At 38.9% G+C, this 15,851-nt stretch overlaps 1 protein-coding gene across 6 annotated transcripts in view; it reads right to left on the bottom strand.

Annotated features, from left to right (window-relative positions):
* The window catches only part of USP32 (ubiquitin specific peptidase 32), a 225,218-nt gene that overhangs the window by 33,797 nt on the left and 175,570 nt on the right, over positions 1-15,851 (bottom strand). For 4 of the 6 annotated variants that reach the window (XM_033183779.1, XM_033183782.1, XM_033183784.1 and 1 more), the window contains 8 exons: positions 13,618-13,793; positions 12,625-12,765; positions 10,153-10,312; positions 4,825-4,979; positions 3,670-3,751; positions 1,479-1,553; positions 526-664; positions 163-268 (listed from right to left, as the gene is read on the bottom strand). In XM_033183779.1, coding sequence (XP_033039670.1) covers positions 163-268; positions 526-664; positions 1,479-1,553; positions 3,670-3,751; positions 4,825-4,979; positions 10,153-10,312; positions 12,625-12,765; positions 13,618-13,793 — 1,034 coding nt within the window. The remainder of the gene's footprint in view (positions 1-162; positions 269-525; positions 665-1,478; positions 1,554-3,669; positions 3,752-4,824; positions 4,980-10,152; positions 10,313-12,624; positions 12,766-13,617; positions 13,794-15,851) is intronic. The other 2 variants (XM_033183780.1, XM_033183781.1) reach the window with 2 other exon arrangements.

Genomic DNA, 15,851 nt, shown 5'->3' with positions numbered 1-15,851 from the left:
ATATATTTAAACAAGCAAAAGAATTTGGCATCTTGTTTATACCAAGTGAAGGATCCAAAAACATTTATTAAGCTAAAAGGCTAAACACAAAAAACAAGTAGAGAAAAATGATTAAACAACTATTTAGGAATTACATACTTTTATATTATTTAACCTGCTTACCCGAAGCTTTAATGGGGCAACATTCTTCTGAGTTCCACTCCAAAGTTCCTGTACTAAATCACCATAGCATTTAGCCATATGCCCCTTCATACCAATGGGATTTGTCCTAGAAGTTTGAGAGGAAAATTTGTTGCCAAAGATTCTCATAAATCACAATCACGTGGGCACAAAAATGTCTAGCATCTCACATCAAAATATCTTTTCTTTTTGAAACAAGAGATGTATTCCTTGGCCTATTTCATATTAAATAGGGCAAATAAGATAAAGTCTTTCTCCCACAGGGTAAAAAAAGAGGAAATTTAGGTGATACTGGGTTTATATCAAAGTCACAAGTTAAGAGGCCAGTGACTCAAGAAAGATTACCTGTTGAGTTCATAAAGATGTCTCCCTGAGATAAAATACTGTGTCAGTGGCTGTGTGTTACTAACACACTGGATGCTTGAGTTCATGAAGCATGTGTTTCCCAGGTTGCTTAGACCTGTGGCTCCCTTTTCTGTGGGAACTGGAACAAACAATATGAGAACCAAAGCTTAGCTGTAGTAATATGCCATAGTACAAACAGTTACTTACATTCAATGAAAATATATATATATATATTTTTTTGAGACGGAGTCTCGCTCTGTCGCCCAGGCTGGAATGCAGTGGCCGGATCTCAGCTCACTGCAAGCTCCGCCTCCCAGGTTCACGCCATTCTCCTGCCTCAGCCTCCCGAGTAGCTGGGACTACAGGCACCCGCCACCTCCCCCGGCTAGGTTTTGTATTTTTTAGTACAGATGGGGTTTTACCGGGTTAGCCAGGATGGTCTTGATCTCCTGACCTCGTGATCCACCCGTCTCGGCCTCCCAAAGTGCTGGGATTACAGGCTTGAGCCACCGCGCCCGGCCGAAAAGATTTTTTATAACTCTCATAATCAGTTAAATGGTGCTAATAATTCTCTAGCAGGTCTTTGAAATGCTAGAGAAGGCTTTTCATGAAGTGTCTGGCAACAGTGATGATCCACGCTCATTTGTAACCCAGAAGCAGCAATTATTCTTTTTAATTGCTATGATTTTTCAAAAGAATTCAAACAATTCTTCTTCTATCTAGTATGTCTTTTAAAACATGTAAATTATTTAATTGCAGGGTTAGAAATTTGGAAAATAATTTGATGGTTGTTTGCCAACATCAAATGCTGCTTCAGGAAAAAAGAAAAAGAAGTAGGGGCCTAATTACTTTTGAACTAGAAAACCAAAAGCTATTAGCACTTTAATAGTTGAGAGAAGAAAAAAAAAGAATGCATTTAAAATAATCTTTAAAAAATAATACTGGAGACTTACCCTTGTGTCTATCTATTTTACTACTATTTGCTATAAAAGACATCTCCTCAGGCCAACTCATATCTTTGTTGCGAACTGGAAGGACAGATAGGAATGTGTTAATTTCTTATCTATCTAATTCACACCCACTCGATTGCTTTTTTTTTTTAAGACATCTTATTCCTAAATCAGAAGTTTTAAAATCTAGTTAATTTTAGTACATGCGTTGCTTAATGATGGAGTTACATTCTGAGAAGTGCATCATTAGGTGATTATGTCTTTGTGTGAACATCATGGAGTGTACTCACACAAACCTAGGCTATGTATGGTATAGGCTGTTGCTCCTTGGTTACAAACCTGTACAGCATGTTACCGTATTGAACACTGTACGCAACTGTAACATAATGGTAAGTATTCGTGTATCTAAACATGTTAGAACATAGAAAAGGTGCAAGTAAAAATATCGTATTATAATCTTATAGGACCACCGCTGTATACAGGTCTTTTGTTGACTGAAACATCTTTATGCAGCGCATGCCTGTAATTGGCTCTAAAACCATTCTTATTCTTCATATTGAGGACTTTAAAGTCACTTGGTTTGAATAATCCTTTCCCTCAATTACCAACTTGAAGTAAAATCATACTCAACCATCTACAGAAGTAATTAAACTTCAGAAACAATGGAATTTCTTATACTTAAAACATTAGAAATATTACGATTCTTTCTTTTTTTTTTTTTTTTTTGAGGCGGAGTCTCGCTCTGTCGCCCAGGCCGGAGTGCAGTGGCGCGATCTCGGCTCACTGCAAGTTCCGCCTCCCGGGTTCACGCCATTCTCCTGCCTCAGCCTCCCAAGTAGCTGGGACTACAAGCGCTCGCTGCCACGCCAGGCTAATTTTTTTGCATTTTTAGTAGAGATGGGGTTTCACCGTGTTAGCCAGGATGGTCTCGATCTCCTGACCTCGTGATCCGCCCGTCTCGGCCTCCCAAAGTGCTGGGATTACAGGCTTGAGCCACCACGCCTGGCACAATTCTTTCTTAAATTGTAACAACTGTCAGGGTAATTTTTTCCCGTTTTTTTTTTTTTTTTTTTGAGACCATCTGGTTTTGTCCCCTAGGTTGGAGTGCAGTGACATGATCTTGAATCACTGCAACCTCCACCTCTTGGACTTGACTGATGCTCAGTGCCTCAGCTTCCTGAGTAGCTGGGACTACAGGCGCATGCCACCACAGCCAGCTAATGTTTGTATTTTTAGTAGAGACAGGTTTCACCATGTTGGCCAGGCTGGTCTCGAACTCCTGACCTCAAGTGATCCACCTGCTTCAGCCTCCCAAAGTGTTGGGATTAAAGGTGTGAGCCACTGCGCCCAGCCTATTCATTTTAATACAAAGGCAACTAACAATGTTGCCACAAAACTGGATGGGAAAAGATACACTTAAAAAGTTTTTAATAACATGTGCATGCCAATGTGTAAATCTATGAATATACAAGTAGCTCTGTCAGTGAGTAGCCAGTGTTGATGACTAATGAAAGCCTGTGCTACTAACTATGCAAGAAAGTTGTTCTCTTTACTCAAACTCAAAGCAGCAACTTGAAAATTTTAAGGAACTATAAATTTGTAAACTGAATTCACTGTTATTTTTTTTTTTTTTTTTGAGACAGAGTCTCGCTCTGTCCCCCAGGCTGGAGTGCAGTGGGGCCATCATGGCTTACTTCAAGCTCCGCCTCCCGGGTTCACGCCATTCTCCTGCCTCAGTCTCCCGAGTAGCTGGGATTACAGGCACCCGCCACCACGCCCAACTAATTTTTTGTATTTTTAGTAGAGACGGGGTTTCACCGTGTTAGCCAGGATGGTCTCGATCTCCTGACCTCGTGATCCGCCCATCTCGGCTTCCCAAAGTGCTGGGATTACAGGCGTGAGCCACCGCGCCCGGCCTCTGAATTCACTTTTTTAAATCTACCATTCCCATCCTTTGTCAGTCAATGACTAAAAACAGGATATTTTTCCTTTAAAGCAATCTAGATCGTATGGTAGGATTACATAAGAGTTCATAGGGTTTTCTTTTTCTCTTTTTTCCAAAGGGTTTCTTTACCATAAAAACATAATGATCAAATAATAGTTGTCTTGGGGAAAATTATAAAATGGGTTATTAGTAACTCTTTAAATTCTTCCCCTTGAAAATTTAATATAGATGCATGCTTCCATCTTGTACCTTCAATTACCAGGTGTTGTTCATCCTGGATTTTCAAATATTCCAATCTATGATCCTCATCATCCAGAAGAGTAAGGTAGTTCTGTGTAAGGAGGAGGAAATGTTTTTGTTATTTGGTTAGTAAACTAGAAACAAATAGAGAGATAAAAATGAGTAACAATTAAAAAAAAATTATTTGTAGTTACATAACTTATATCACAAATATCTGGCCTACTATAGTTGTTCATAAATATTTATAATTTAAGTGGCAATATGAGAGAAAGACAATGTATACCTCATAAGTATTATCTTTCTCTTTTTAAAAATTTCAATAGGTTTTTGGGGAATAGGTGGTGTTTGGATGAGTAAGTTTTTTTGTTTGTTTTTGTTTTTGTTTTTTTTTGAGATGGACTCTGGCTCTGTTGCCCAGGCTGGAGTGTAGTGGTGCTCTCTAGGCTCACTGCAACCTCCACCTCTGGGTTCAAGCAATTCTCCTGCCTCAGCCTTCTGAGTAGCTGAGACTACAGGCACACGCCATCAAGTCCAGCTAATTTTTGTATTTTTAGCAGAGACAGGGTTTTACCACCTTGTTGGCCAGGCTGGTCTCAAACTCCTGACCTCTGTTGATCCATCCATCTTGGCCTCCCAAAGTGCTGGCATTACAGGCGTGAGCCACACCATTAGTTTATAATATAACATACAATATTTATAACATGTAAAACATGTAATCTTTATATGTAACAATAATCTTTGTAAGATGGTACTGTCCATGGTGATCAATTGCTATTATGGATCTTAGAAACAAATATTACAAGTATACAGATAGTATCTTAAAAGATGAACTTTTCACTGGTATCTTATACATGGCTTTTAGGATCCTATACATGGCTTCTGAGTAGCTGGGACTACAGGCGCATGCCACCACAGCCAGCTAATGTTTGTATTTTTAGCAGAGACAGTTTTCACCATGTTGTAATTATGGTTTCACCATAATTACTATAGGCAAAATCCTCATACTCATGAAACATGATTTAACATTTAATCATCCTTGTGCTCTTTGGCAACATATATACTAAAATTGGAACAATATAAATAAGATTAGGAAATTTCTTTTACTATTTAAAATTTAAAAAATACCAACAATCAGGCTCTCCATGACTCTGAGATGCCTCTTACCTCACTGTTGTATAGCCACAGGCGCATATCTTCCTCTTTAATGCGCAGCCTTTGAGATAGATATTCGTGAATTTCCTTGATGGTCTGCATTCGACTAAAACAGCCTGTATAGGCTAATACCCGCTTTAAAGGTGCATTCGGAGAAGGTACATTTCCTATGGTTACAGTAATCACAGTAAGAAAAAAGGCAGATGTGAAAAAGAAGCACCCCTCTCACCAATGGGGACCATACTATTTTAGGAAATAATGACAAGAAATGAGAACTACAGGTGTAATAATTTTATAAATGAAGAGTACCAAAAAGCTTTAAAATGCAGACAGAAGACCCAAGTTCTTTTTGTTTGTTTGTTTGTTTTTAATAAATGGAGTTTTGTTATGCTGCCCAGGCTAGAGTGCGGTGCTGTGATTTTGGCTCACTGCAGCCTCCACCTCCAGGGCTCAAGCAATCCTCCCACCTCAGCCTCCTGAGTAGCTGGTACTACAGGCATATGCCACCACATCTGGCTAATTTTTGTATATTTTTGGGTAGAGACAGGGTCTTGGCCATGTTGCCCTGGCTGGTCTCTAACTCCTGGGCTCAAGTGATCCACCTGCCTTGGCTTCCCAAAGTGCTGGGATTACAGACGTGAGCCACCAAGCCCAGCCTTCCAGGTGTTTTAAAGTCCAAAGTCTCAACTTCGAAAAGATGAGCAAAGGCCCAAGGCCCAAGGTCTAAATAACTGGCAATATTTGGATACCAAGAAGAGTAGTAACATGCCAGAAAACAATTGGCATTGATATCTGGCTGCACTCAGCTGAGTCACAGTCAATAGCAAAATAAAATAAAACTCAGTGGAAAAAAAAATTAAGACAGAGTTAAAAAAAAAAAAAACAAACTCAGTGGAAGAGAGAAAATGGGATGGGATTTGAATCTCACAGATAGATAACTGGATTCACCTGGTCCACTTTCCTAAACTTTCTTTGAATCACTAATCCCATCACTCTCAGTCATTAAGTAGCTCAATTATCTGGCACAGTGGTACACCTGCACCAGAAAACATATGTATCTCTATTATGTATCAATTAAAAAAAAAAGAATTTGACTTAAAATTCTAAATAGGTATAGATTCTACATAGCCAAACAGAGTTTATTATTATTATTATTATTATCATCATTATTATCATTATTTGAGATAAGGTCTCATTCTGTTGCTCAGGCTGTAGTGCAGTGCGGCAATCATGGCTCTGTGCAGCCTCAACCTCCCTCATTCAAGTGATCCTCACACCTTAGCTTCCTAAGTAGAGACAGGGCCTATGTTGCCCAGTCTGGTCTTGAACTCCAGGGCTCAGGGAATCATCCCACCTTGGCCTCCCAAAGTGCTGGGATTACAAACTGATATTACAAGTGTCTGAGCTACCACGCTTGGCCAAAACAGAGTTTCAAAATGCAGCCAAGAAGTTTTCCATGGCCAAATAAGTAAGTGCCCTATAAGGAAAAAAAAATCATATTAGCCTGTCCACCCAGTAAGATGATGACAGACATGATCTTGAATTCCTGAAGGGCTAAAGGTAGAAATAAGAAGAGTGGTAATACAGGGGAAAAGAATAAAGAGTGAAAGAAGAATATATCAGGTCTCACTACATACTTCAAAAGAGAAGGGGTATGAAATGACAAGAGATTATGGAAATCAAAGAGAGGTGGCAAAAAAAAAAAAAAAAAAAGCTCATCAAACCCTGGTTAACTATTCAGCCAAAAACCTAGACAAAAGCTGTGGCGTAAAACAGTCATCTCTGCCGAGGCTGTATTTTATCAAGCAACCCAACTTAAAAATATAAACTTATCAATATAATGTACATTCCAAATAATTTTCCACCCATTCAACCATGAGTTAGATTTTTTCTTCCTGAAACATGCTTTTAGTGAGTCTTCCCCACTAAATAAAGCTGAGAAAAATGTGGGCATCATCTACATTTTTAGAACCTCAGAAAAGGAATTCCCTCACCTAAGGTAGGCTAAAAAAGTCATCTAAAAACAATGACTTTCTATGACCTTGTCTGTAGAAAAGGCTACATTTAAGTCATTGTAACTGTAACAAGGTTTGAATACTTGTCACTTCAAAAGGAATAAAAGAGCCTAGTAAACAACTGTAATAAATTGAGTATTTGAGAAAGATGAAGATTATGTTATGGCAGAACGAAATCTGTGATCAGTTTTTAAACACATAGCAAGCAAATCTTTTACAATTAACAAGCAAAGGATAATCTCTAAAAGAAAACAAAAGAGCAAATTTCTCCAATTACACATTTTAGGATTAGTTATAAGAGTACAGCAAGAAAGCATATTTTTATAAATCTTAAAATGACTAATGATTGATTTCACAACTAATTAGCAAGAAATAAAATTTCAAATTAAAAACAAATTTGGAGCATCTGAAATATGCAGTTCTAGGATTCAGGAGCATATAGAAGTATAGTGTTCAAGTCAATCTCTATTGTCCTAAGCCACAATACAAAAATTTGAGTTTTAGAAAGTTTTGATAGCATAGCTCATTAAGCAGGCAGCCACTTATTATACATAATGTTGTGCTTTTGAATAGCACCAACAAATCTAGCGGAATTTATAGAAGCAGCAAAAATCTAGGATCAGCACAAGAGTTACAAAGAATACCTACTAAAAGCACAACAACCCATCTTGCCTCTCATGTTATCTTTCTTTTATTTTTTTTGTTTGAGACAGAGTCTCATTCTGTTGCCCAGGCTGGAGTGCTGTGGTGCGATCTCGGCTCACTGCAACCTCTGCCTCCTGGGTTCAAGAAGTTCTCATGCCTCACCCTCTCGAGTAGCTGGGATTACAGGCACCTGCCACCACACCCGGCTAATTTTTGTATTTTTGGTAAAGATGGGGTTTCGCCATGTTGACCAGGTTGGTCTCAAACTCCTGACCTCTGGTGATTCACCAGCCTCGGCCTCCCAAAGTGCTGGGATTATAGGCATGAGCCACTGCACCTGGCCTCATGTTATCTTTCAAAGATAATTGAAAAAGTTGCAATGGGTGCCATGGAAGCAAGGCTAATACTTCTAATGGAAAATTAAATCAAGAATGTTTCATAAAGGTTCTATCTCACTGTTCCTTTTTTAAAATATGGTTTCCTTCTTTTTTTCTTTATTTTTTTTAGAGACAAGCTCTTGTGCCGGGCACAGTGGCTCAAGCCTGTAATCCCAGCCCTTTGGGAGGCCGAGACGGGTGGATCACGAGGTCAGGAGATCGAGACCATCCTGGCTAACACGGTGAAACCCTGTCTCTACTAAAAAATACAAAAAACTAGCCGGGTGAGGTGGCAGGCGCCTGTAGTCCCAGCTACTCGGGAGGCTGAGGCAGGAGAATGGCGTAAACTCTGGAGGCAGAGCTTGCAGTGAGCTGAGATCCGGCCACTGCACTCCAGCCTCAGTGACAGAGCGAGACTCCGTCTCCAAAAAAAAAAAAAAAAAAAAAAAAAAGAACTTTGAGACAAGCTCTTGCTCTGTTGCCCAGGCTGGAGTATGGTGGCACAATCATAGCTCACCACAGCCTTAACTCTTGGGCTTAAGAGATCTTCCCACCTCAGCCTCTTGAGTAGCTGAGACTACAGGGCACACCATTATGCCCAGCTAATTAAAAAAATTTTTTGTAGAGACAGGATCTTACTATGTTGCCCAGGCTGGTCTCAAACTCCTGGCTTCAAATGATCCTCCTCCCTAGCCTCCCAATCTATTGGGATTACAGACATTGGCCACCATGCCTGGCCTCACTGTTCTTTGATTTTGCTGTTTTCCCCAAAGACAAAGTTTGGTAGGCAGAGGCCAATGCTTTGCTATAATTATTACCAAACATTTTTGAAAGAATTCTTACCAAACAGGCTGAGGCGGGCGGATCATGAGGTCAGGAGATTGAGACCATCCTGGCTAACACGGTGAAACCCCATCTCTACTAAAAATACAAAAAATTAGCCGGGCGTGGTGGCAGGTGCCTATAGTCCCAGCTACTTGGGAGGCTGAGGTAAGAGAATGGTGTGAACCTGGGAGGCGGAGCTTGCAGTGAGCTGAAATCGTGCCACTGTACTCCAGCCTAGGCGAAAGAGCAAGACTCCGTCTCAAAAAAAAAAAAAAAAAAAAGAATCTTCATATATTATATGAATATAACCTTTAATGAAGATACAAAACTAACCCTGTTCAATTTCAAAGGAGACAGAGTACTTATTTTGGTTGGGGTTTAGAGGTAGTTCTTGCATACTAAGTTATTTTAATTATAATAACATGCTGGTATTGTTAACATAGTCTCATAATTTGTGTAAATGGTTGCTCCTTCTTCTTCTTATTATTTGAGACAGAGTCTCACTCCATCACCCAGGCTATAGTGCAGTGGTGTGATCTTGGCTCACCGTAACCTCCACCTCCTGGGTTCAAGTGATTCTCTTGCCCCAGCCTCCCAAGTAGCTGAAATTACAGCACGACCACACCCAGCTAATTTTTGTATTTTTAGTAGAGACAGGGTTCATGTTGGCCAGGCTGGTCTTGAACTCCTGATCTCAAGTAATCTGCCTACCTCGGCCTCCCAAAATATGGGATTACAGGCATGAGCCACTGCGCCCAGTTTATTATTTCTTTACTGCTGAAGAATAATTTCAAGTATTTGCAAAGCAAAAGCACAGAGCAGTCTTGCCCATCAATAAAGTTTAACCTTATAGGGAAATGAAAGGGGAACTTTTTGCATGTTCTACATTAAAAAGGGAACTAATTTATATGTCATTTTGATAGGCTTGATGTTTTTTCAAAGCAAATATATCACTTTAATTTTCAAAAATATCCCTTTTGCTCTGTACTGTCTGTCTCTTATATAAAGCCTCTTTAGATAAAGCATGAGAAATGTATCGTTTTGCCAAATAACCAAACAACAACAAAAACCTTAAAAAACAAAAAAGATGATAGTATAAAAGGAATTACTTTTTACAAATTTGAGTGGAGTTGAAAAGACCAGTCAATGACTGGTAGACTACTACTTAGTCTAGTAACAATTTACAACGGCTTATCTCAAAGAAATAAAGCACGTAAAATATATTTCTATTTATTTTCTTTGTAAGTAGAAAAGGAAACATTCTATCTCAGTTTGCTGTTGGGATTTTTGCTTCGACCCCTCATCTAGTCTTGCGCATGACCGTAGATCTAAGACCTGTAAAAATTAATTACTGAATCTGTAGGAAAGTTGATGGGAATGTGTATCAATACAGTGGCACCAGACTTTGAGCAACATAGTTTTCTTCTTTTTTTTTTTTCCAGGAAATGCATGGTATTCTTGCTGCATTCTTAAGTTACCTCTCGGGAAATGCTGAGGAAACATTCTCAGGCTCATCATACCCATATTCACCCAGATGTTAGACTGCTGTGTCCGAGTGGCAGGCTGCTGTCTCAGGAAGAGAAGATAGCGGGGAAATAATTCCAGCTCCGGGATGTCTGTCTTGCTGTTCTTGATCACCTATTGTTTTAAAAGATAAAAAGAGACCACTAAAAAAAGAAACAAAACTTGCCATTTTAATCTAACTTATGAGATTTATTTCTAAACCAAATGTCCAACAAGTTCACTAGCTACATTTCAGTAATTACCGAAACTCACACATTTAAGTTATATGGATCTGAATACTGTTAAATTCCTGCTCTGAAACCCATTTCCTAAGATTATAACTCCTTGTAGATATCGTCTCCCCTTTTATTTAAAAGCTTAAAGTAACAACACTGAGGGGAAAAAAACCCTTTAAGTATTATCTATAATTCTACTACCCTCACACTGTAACTCTTTTCATTTTAACCTGTTTCACGTATATAAATGACTGACATTTTAAGGACAAATTAATAAAAATTGAGTTACAAGTCAAAAACTATGGAAGTATTCATATAGTCATGCTGCCATCTAAAGTTTAGTAATTTATACTATTGCCAGTAATGTATAAGTATACTACTCTCATAAAACCTTATCACTGGACATCATGTAAAAACATCCACATTTTGTTAATATGAAGAGTATTATAAATTCTTTAAAATTTTATTTTTTGTATTAGTAGTGAGGACACAACTGTTCCCACATAAAAATTTACTATGTTCTACTTGTGTAACCAGTCTGTTCATATATGTTTTGTCTATGATTTAAACAAAACATTTGGATGTAAAAAACTCAGATTTCACATGGTTGGAACAGGATTTTTAAGTAGTTTTAACCTGCTTACAAGCCCACAGACACAGGAAAACATTTAATTATCAAAATAGTGTTGTAAGAGTGGTACATTATCAATATTATCAATTTCATATTCTAAAAGGATAGCAGGGTTAACACTGAAACTCTTTAAACCAGAAACTCTTACGAAGTCTTTTAAGTCTCAGGTGACCAGGTTTTATTTTCCTTTACTCTCGTAACCAATATCTTCTGCAACAGAACTTTTTTTTTTTAGTACCAAGAGGAAGCAATAAAGAATCAAATAAAAACAACACTACAGGCCAGGTGCAGTGGTTCATGCCTGTAATACCAGTACTTTGGGAGGCCAAGGCAGAAGGACTGCTTGAGACCAGGAGTTTGAGACCAGCCTGGGCAATACGGCAAGATTCTGTCTCTTAAAAAATTTAAAAATTAGCTGTTATGGTGGTGTGTGCCTGTAGTCTTAGCTACTGGGGAGGGTGAGGTGGGATGATTGTTCCAACCCTGCAGCTTCAGGTTATTTTTCATAAACATAATTATTAAGAACTCAAAATCAACATCAAAATTACATTAGTCTGTTTTATAACAGAGTTTTACTCTTTTTAGAAGTTAAGGTACCATATCTCATCTATACAAAACCTTCCTGGCATAAGGAAGTTTTAACTTGGACATTATGAAGGGAAGAGTGTTTCTTTTTTTTTTTTTCTGAGATGGAGTCCCACTCTGTCACCCAGGCAGGAGTGCAATGGTGCAGTCTTGGCTCACTATAACCTCTGCCTCCTGGGTTCAAACAATTCTCCTGCCTCAGCCTAACAAGTAGCTGGGAGTGAGGGCACGTGCCACCACACCAGCTAATTTTTGTATTTTTATTAGAGACGGGGTTTCACTATGTTGGCCAGGCTGGTCTCGAACTCCTGACCTTGTGATCTGCCCGCCTCAGTCTCCCAAAGTGCTGGGATTACAGGCAGAAGAGTGTTTCTTAATACACCAAAAAATTCCCACCAAAATATCTTGTTATAATTTACTGCATCAACAATGTAAAAAGTGAGTGTACAGAGTACCAAGTGCTGTTTACTGTGTAAGCACAACAAATGGTGCTATATACTAATATTTTAATATAATATTCTGTTATCATATGTTGTGATCTTTTATATGCCCCTCTTTCAAAAACATAAACCACAAAAATCCACCAAAAGCTACAAGAAGAATCCAGTCCCTAATTAGATACCGTGTGACAGTTGGGAATAGTAGTTTCAGAAATAACCGCTGCACCACTCCCTACATTCACTGAACTTTTTGACACTGGCTCTTGGCCTGTCTTTCCCTCCAGCCTAAGTTTTGCATATCCTAGGTGATATCTACTTTTATGTGGATAACACATTCAACAGCCTCCTATTTCCTTGCCTTTATTTATGAATGAATGAATGAATTAATGAATGTGAAGGAACCTAACATTGTTCAGTTAGTCCAAACAGGTTCAGAACACTCTTCTACCAGAAGGTAAGAGCTAGTTTGTGGTTAGTGAGAGTCATATAGGAAAAGTAACAGAAGACCCCCATCTATGACTGCTCCTTATACAAGGCACTATTAGCTATACTTACTGGTCTAGGTAGGGCCAGGTTTGCTCCATACCAATGATAAAGTGCTCTCCACACAGGTTCTGGGACCATTTCATAATCTCTTCCATGAATCAGCTGTGGAGTTCGTTTTAATCGTCCTCCTTCTAGTGTTAATGATGTAGCCTGAGAAAGAATAGAATGACAATGTTGACTTTCAATATTACAAAGGTTTTTGGGTCTCAGCAATACCTAGATATAGGAAAACAAACTCATATATCACCACCCAGTTTCATGTTGCTGGACAAACTTAATTTTTTTTTTTTTTTGGAGATGGAGTCTTGTTCTGTCGCCCAGGTTGGAGTGCAGTGGCACGATCTTGGCTAGCTGCAGCCTCTGCCTCCGGGGCTCCATCGATTATCTTGCCTCAGCCTCCCGAGTAGCTGCGATTACAGGCACATGTCACCATACCCGGCTAATTTTTGTATTTTTAGTAGAAACAGGGTATCACCATGTTGGCCAGGCTGGTCTCGAACTCCTAACCTCAGGTGATCTGCCCGCCTCGGCCTCCCAAAGTGCTAGGATTACAGGCATGAGCCACTGCACCCAGCCAAAAAACTGAATTTTTAATGAGATATTTTTATTTTTGACTTTCAAAATAAACTATGGAAGAAATGAAACTCAAAGCATATCACATGGAAAAATCACCAAAGTACTTGAAATAACTTCACAGATTTCTTTCAAACAATAAAAAATACTAGTTTGAAAAAAAAAAATTCATAGTGTATGTGAAACAACATTTTCAGAACAGCTGTCCTAAGTAAGAATAACAATACTACCAAGGGTCACTAAACTACTTCTATATAAGTTCTAAATCATAAATATTCTCACAGAAATGTACTATACAAAGAGATTTCCATCTATAACAGAGTAATTAAATGAACCTCCAATGTTTTGCTATGTGCTAAAACCTCTGAAATGAAATTTATTAATAGCTTGCAAGAGAATAATTTTAAGTTTAGATGTAAACTTACTTACCTTTACTGGTTCTTGAGTTACTAACGGCTGATTATCAATAGCCCCTGGTTTCTGAGGGTTAAGGTGCAACAAAATATTCCCATTGGCTCCCAGCAAACACTGGTTGTTATTGTCAGAAGTGTTATGTTGTCGCACAAAGCAAACATCTGCCCCTGGTGTGGCAGAATACAGAAAGCCTATGAAAAAAAAGAGGATGGAATCTCTTATTTTTAGTTATTATACATAAACAGGCTTGAGGACATGAACTCAATGCCCATGTATTGTACTACTCTGTTGACATGTCCGTACAGATTCAGATTCTGGTAATTCTGTAGAAGACAGGAAATGTTATCCATCTCTGGACAATACATAGCATGGTACTAAAAATAAGAGCTTTTAAAATTATTAGAGTATCTAATAATTCATAATGAGAATTATATGTCCTCCGATTGGAAGGGAAGAGCTGGCTAAGTAGCTGGGCTTTCATATAGCATCCTTTAATTATTTTCCTAAAACTAGAAAAATATTCCAAATGTTCTTGGTAGATAATGGTGATATGAAGTCACTAAATTAAAAAGAACTAAAACAAGAATTCCAACAAAAGAATACTGGGGGTAGATCCTATTTTATCTATGAACTCAATGTTCACGAGTTCTTTTGAAAGAAACACATTACCTTTACAATAGGAAAATATGCACAGAAAATGATTAACCATGGTTTAGAGCTGTGAACCTCAGTGTGAATAGATCCTATTTTATCTATGAACTCAATGTTCACGAGTTCTTTTGAAAGAAACACATTATCTTTACAATAGGAAAATAAGCACAGAAAATGATTAACCATGGCTTAGAGTTGTGAACCTCAGTGGTATTTTAAGGCATTTCAACTGTCAACTACATGCTAATCTTTGGTAAACATTCTAGCAGTCATTACTTTGTAACCTTCTGCCTGTGATATGCAGCCTTTGGGTGTCACAGGTTATATGATAAGCACATACCAAACAAGATCTTTAGATGGGGTTAAGAAATAATCCTGGTGTTAAAGCTGATGACAGCACTTCTAGGACTGCTAAGTGATCTTTATAGTATCAGAAAGGGAGGGAAGAAGCAGATTCTACAAGGAGCTTTGTAAAGAAAATGCTAGCTCTGTCCAGTTTGCTTACACCTTCCAAAGAAAAGGAAAAGAATATCTTGGAAGAAATAAAACACAGGGCTGTGGGTGGTGACTCACACCTGTAATCCCAGAACTTTGGGAGGCCGAGGTGGGCGGATCACGAGGAGATCGAGACCATCCTGGCTAACACGGCGAAACCCCGTCTCTATTAAAAGTACAAAAAATTAGCCGGGTGTGGTGGTGGGCCCCTGTAGTCCCAGCTACTTGGGAGGCTGAGGCAGGAGAATGGTGTGAACCCGAGAGGTGGAGCTTGCAGTGAGCCGAGATCGCGCCACTGCACTCTAGCCTGAGCGACAGAGCGAGACTCCATCTCAACAACAACAACAAAAAGAAATAACACAGGCCAGGTGCAGTGGCTTATGCCTGTTATCTCAGCACTTTGGGAGGCCAAGGCTGGAGGACTGCTTGAAGCCAGAAGATTGCAACCAGCACAGGAAACATGAGACCTCATCTCTACAAAACAATTAAAAAATTAGCTGTGTGTGGCAGTGTACACCTGCAATCCTAGCTACTAGGTAGGCTGAGACAGGAGGATCGTTCAAGCCCAGGAACTGGAGGTCACAGTGAGCTATGATCATGGCATTGCACTACAGCCTGGGCAACAGAGTGACACCCTGTCTCTTTAAGTACATAAATAAATAATAGGGTAAGACTGAGGGTTCTGCTACTGTACCAGAATACTAGCAATCAACTCAGTTCGGCTAGGCCACAGAAATACCATAGCATCTTCCCTGTAGATATGGAAACATGAAATTTTAGGTAAGTACCAAGGCCTAAAGGGAATTATGGGAGGCATCTGAATTCTTTCTCAGTATTTTAACAAAATAATCTCCATATTTTGGCCTGAAATATACATAGAATCTGCTATGGGGTGCATTTAATTTAATTAAAGTATGTTTATGGCTAGAGAGAGTCCTGGAGATGACTATCTTTGAAAATTTAAATTTACTGACTAAATAAATGTAATAGCAATATGGAAAGATGGGGCTTGATTGATGAAAATAATGAAAATAGCCAGGTGTTATGGCTCATGCCTGTAATCCCAGCACTTTGAAAGGCTGAGGCCGAAGGATCCCTTGAGC

Source organism: Trachypithecus francoisi, unplaced genomic scaffold, assembly GCF_009764315.1.
Source record: "Trachypithecus francoisi isolate TF-2019V2 unplaced genomic scaffold, Tfra_2.0 Lachesis_group20, whole genome shotgun sequence".
NCBI lineage: Eukaryota > Metazoa > Chordata > Mammalia > Primates > Cercopithecidae > Trachypithecus > Trachypithecus francoisi.
Note: the sequence above shows the minus strand (reverse complement) of the source record. Positions and strands in the feature narration are given on the sequence as shown.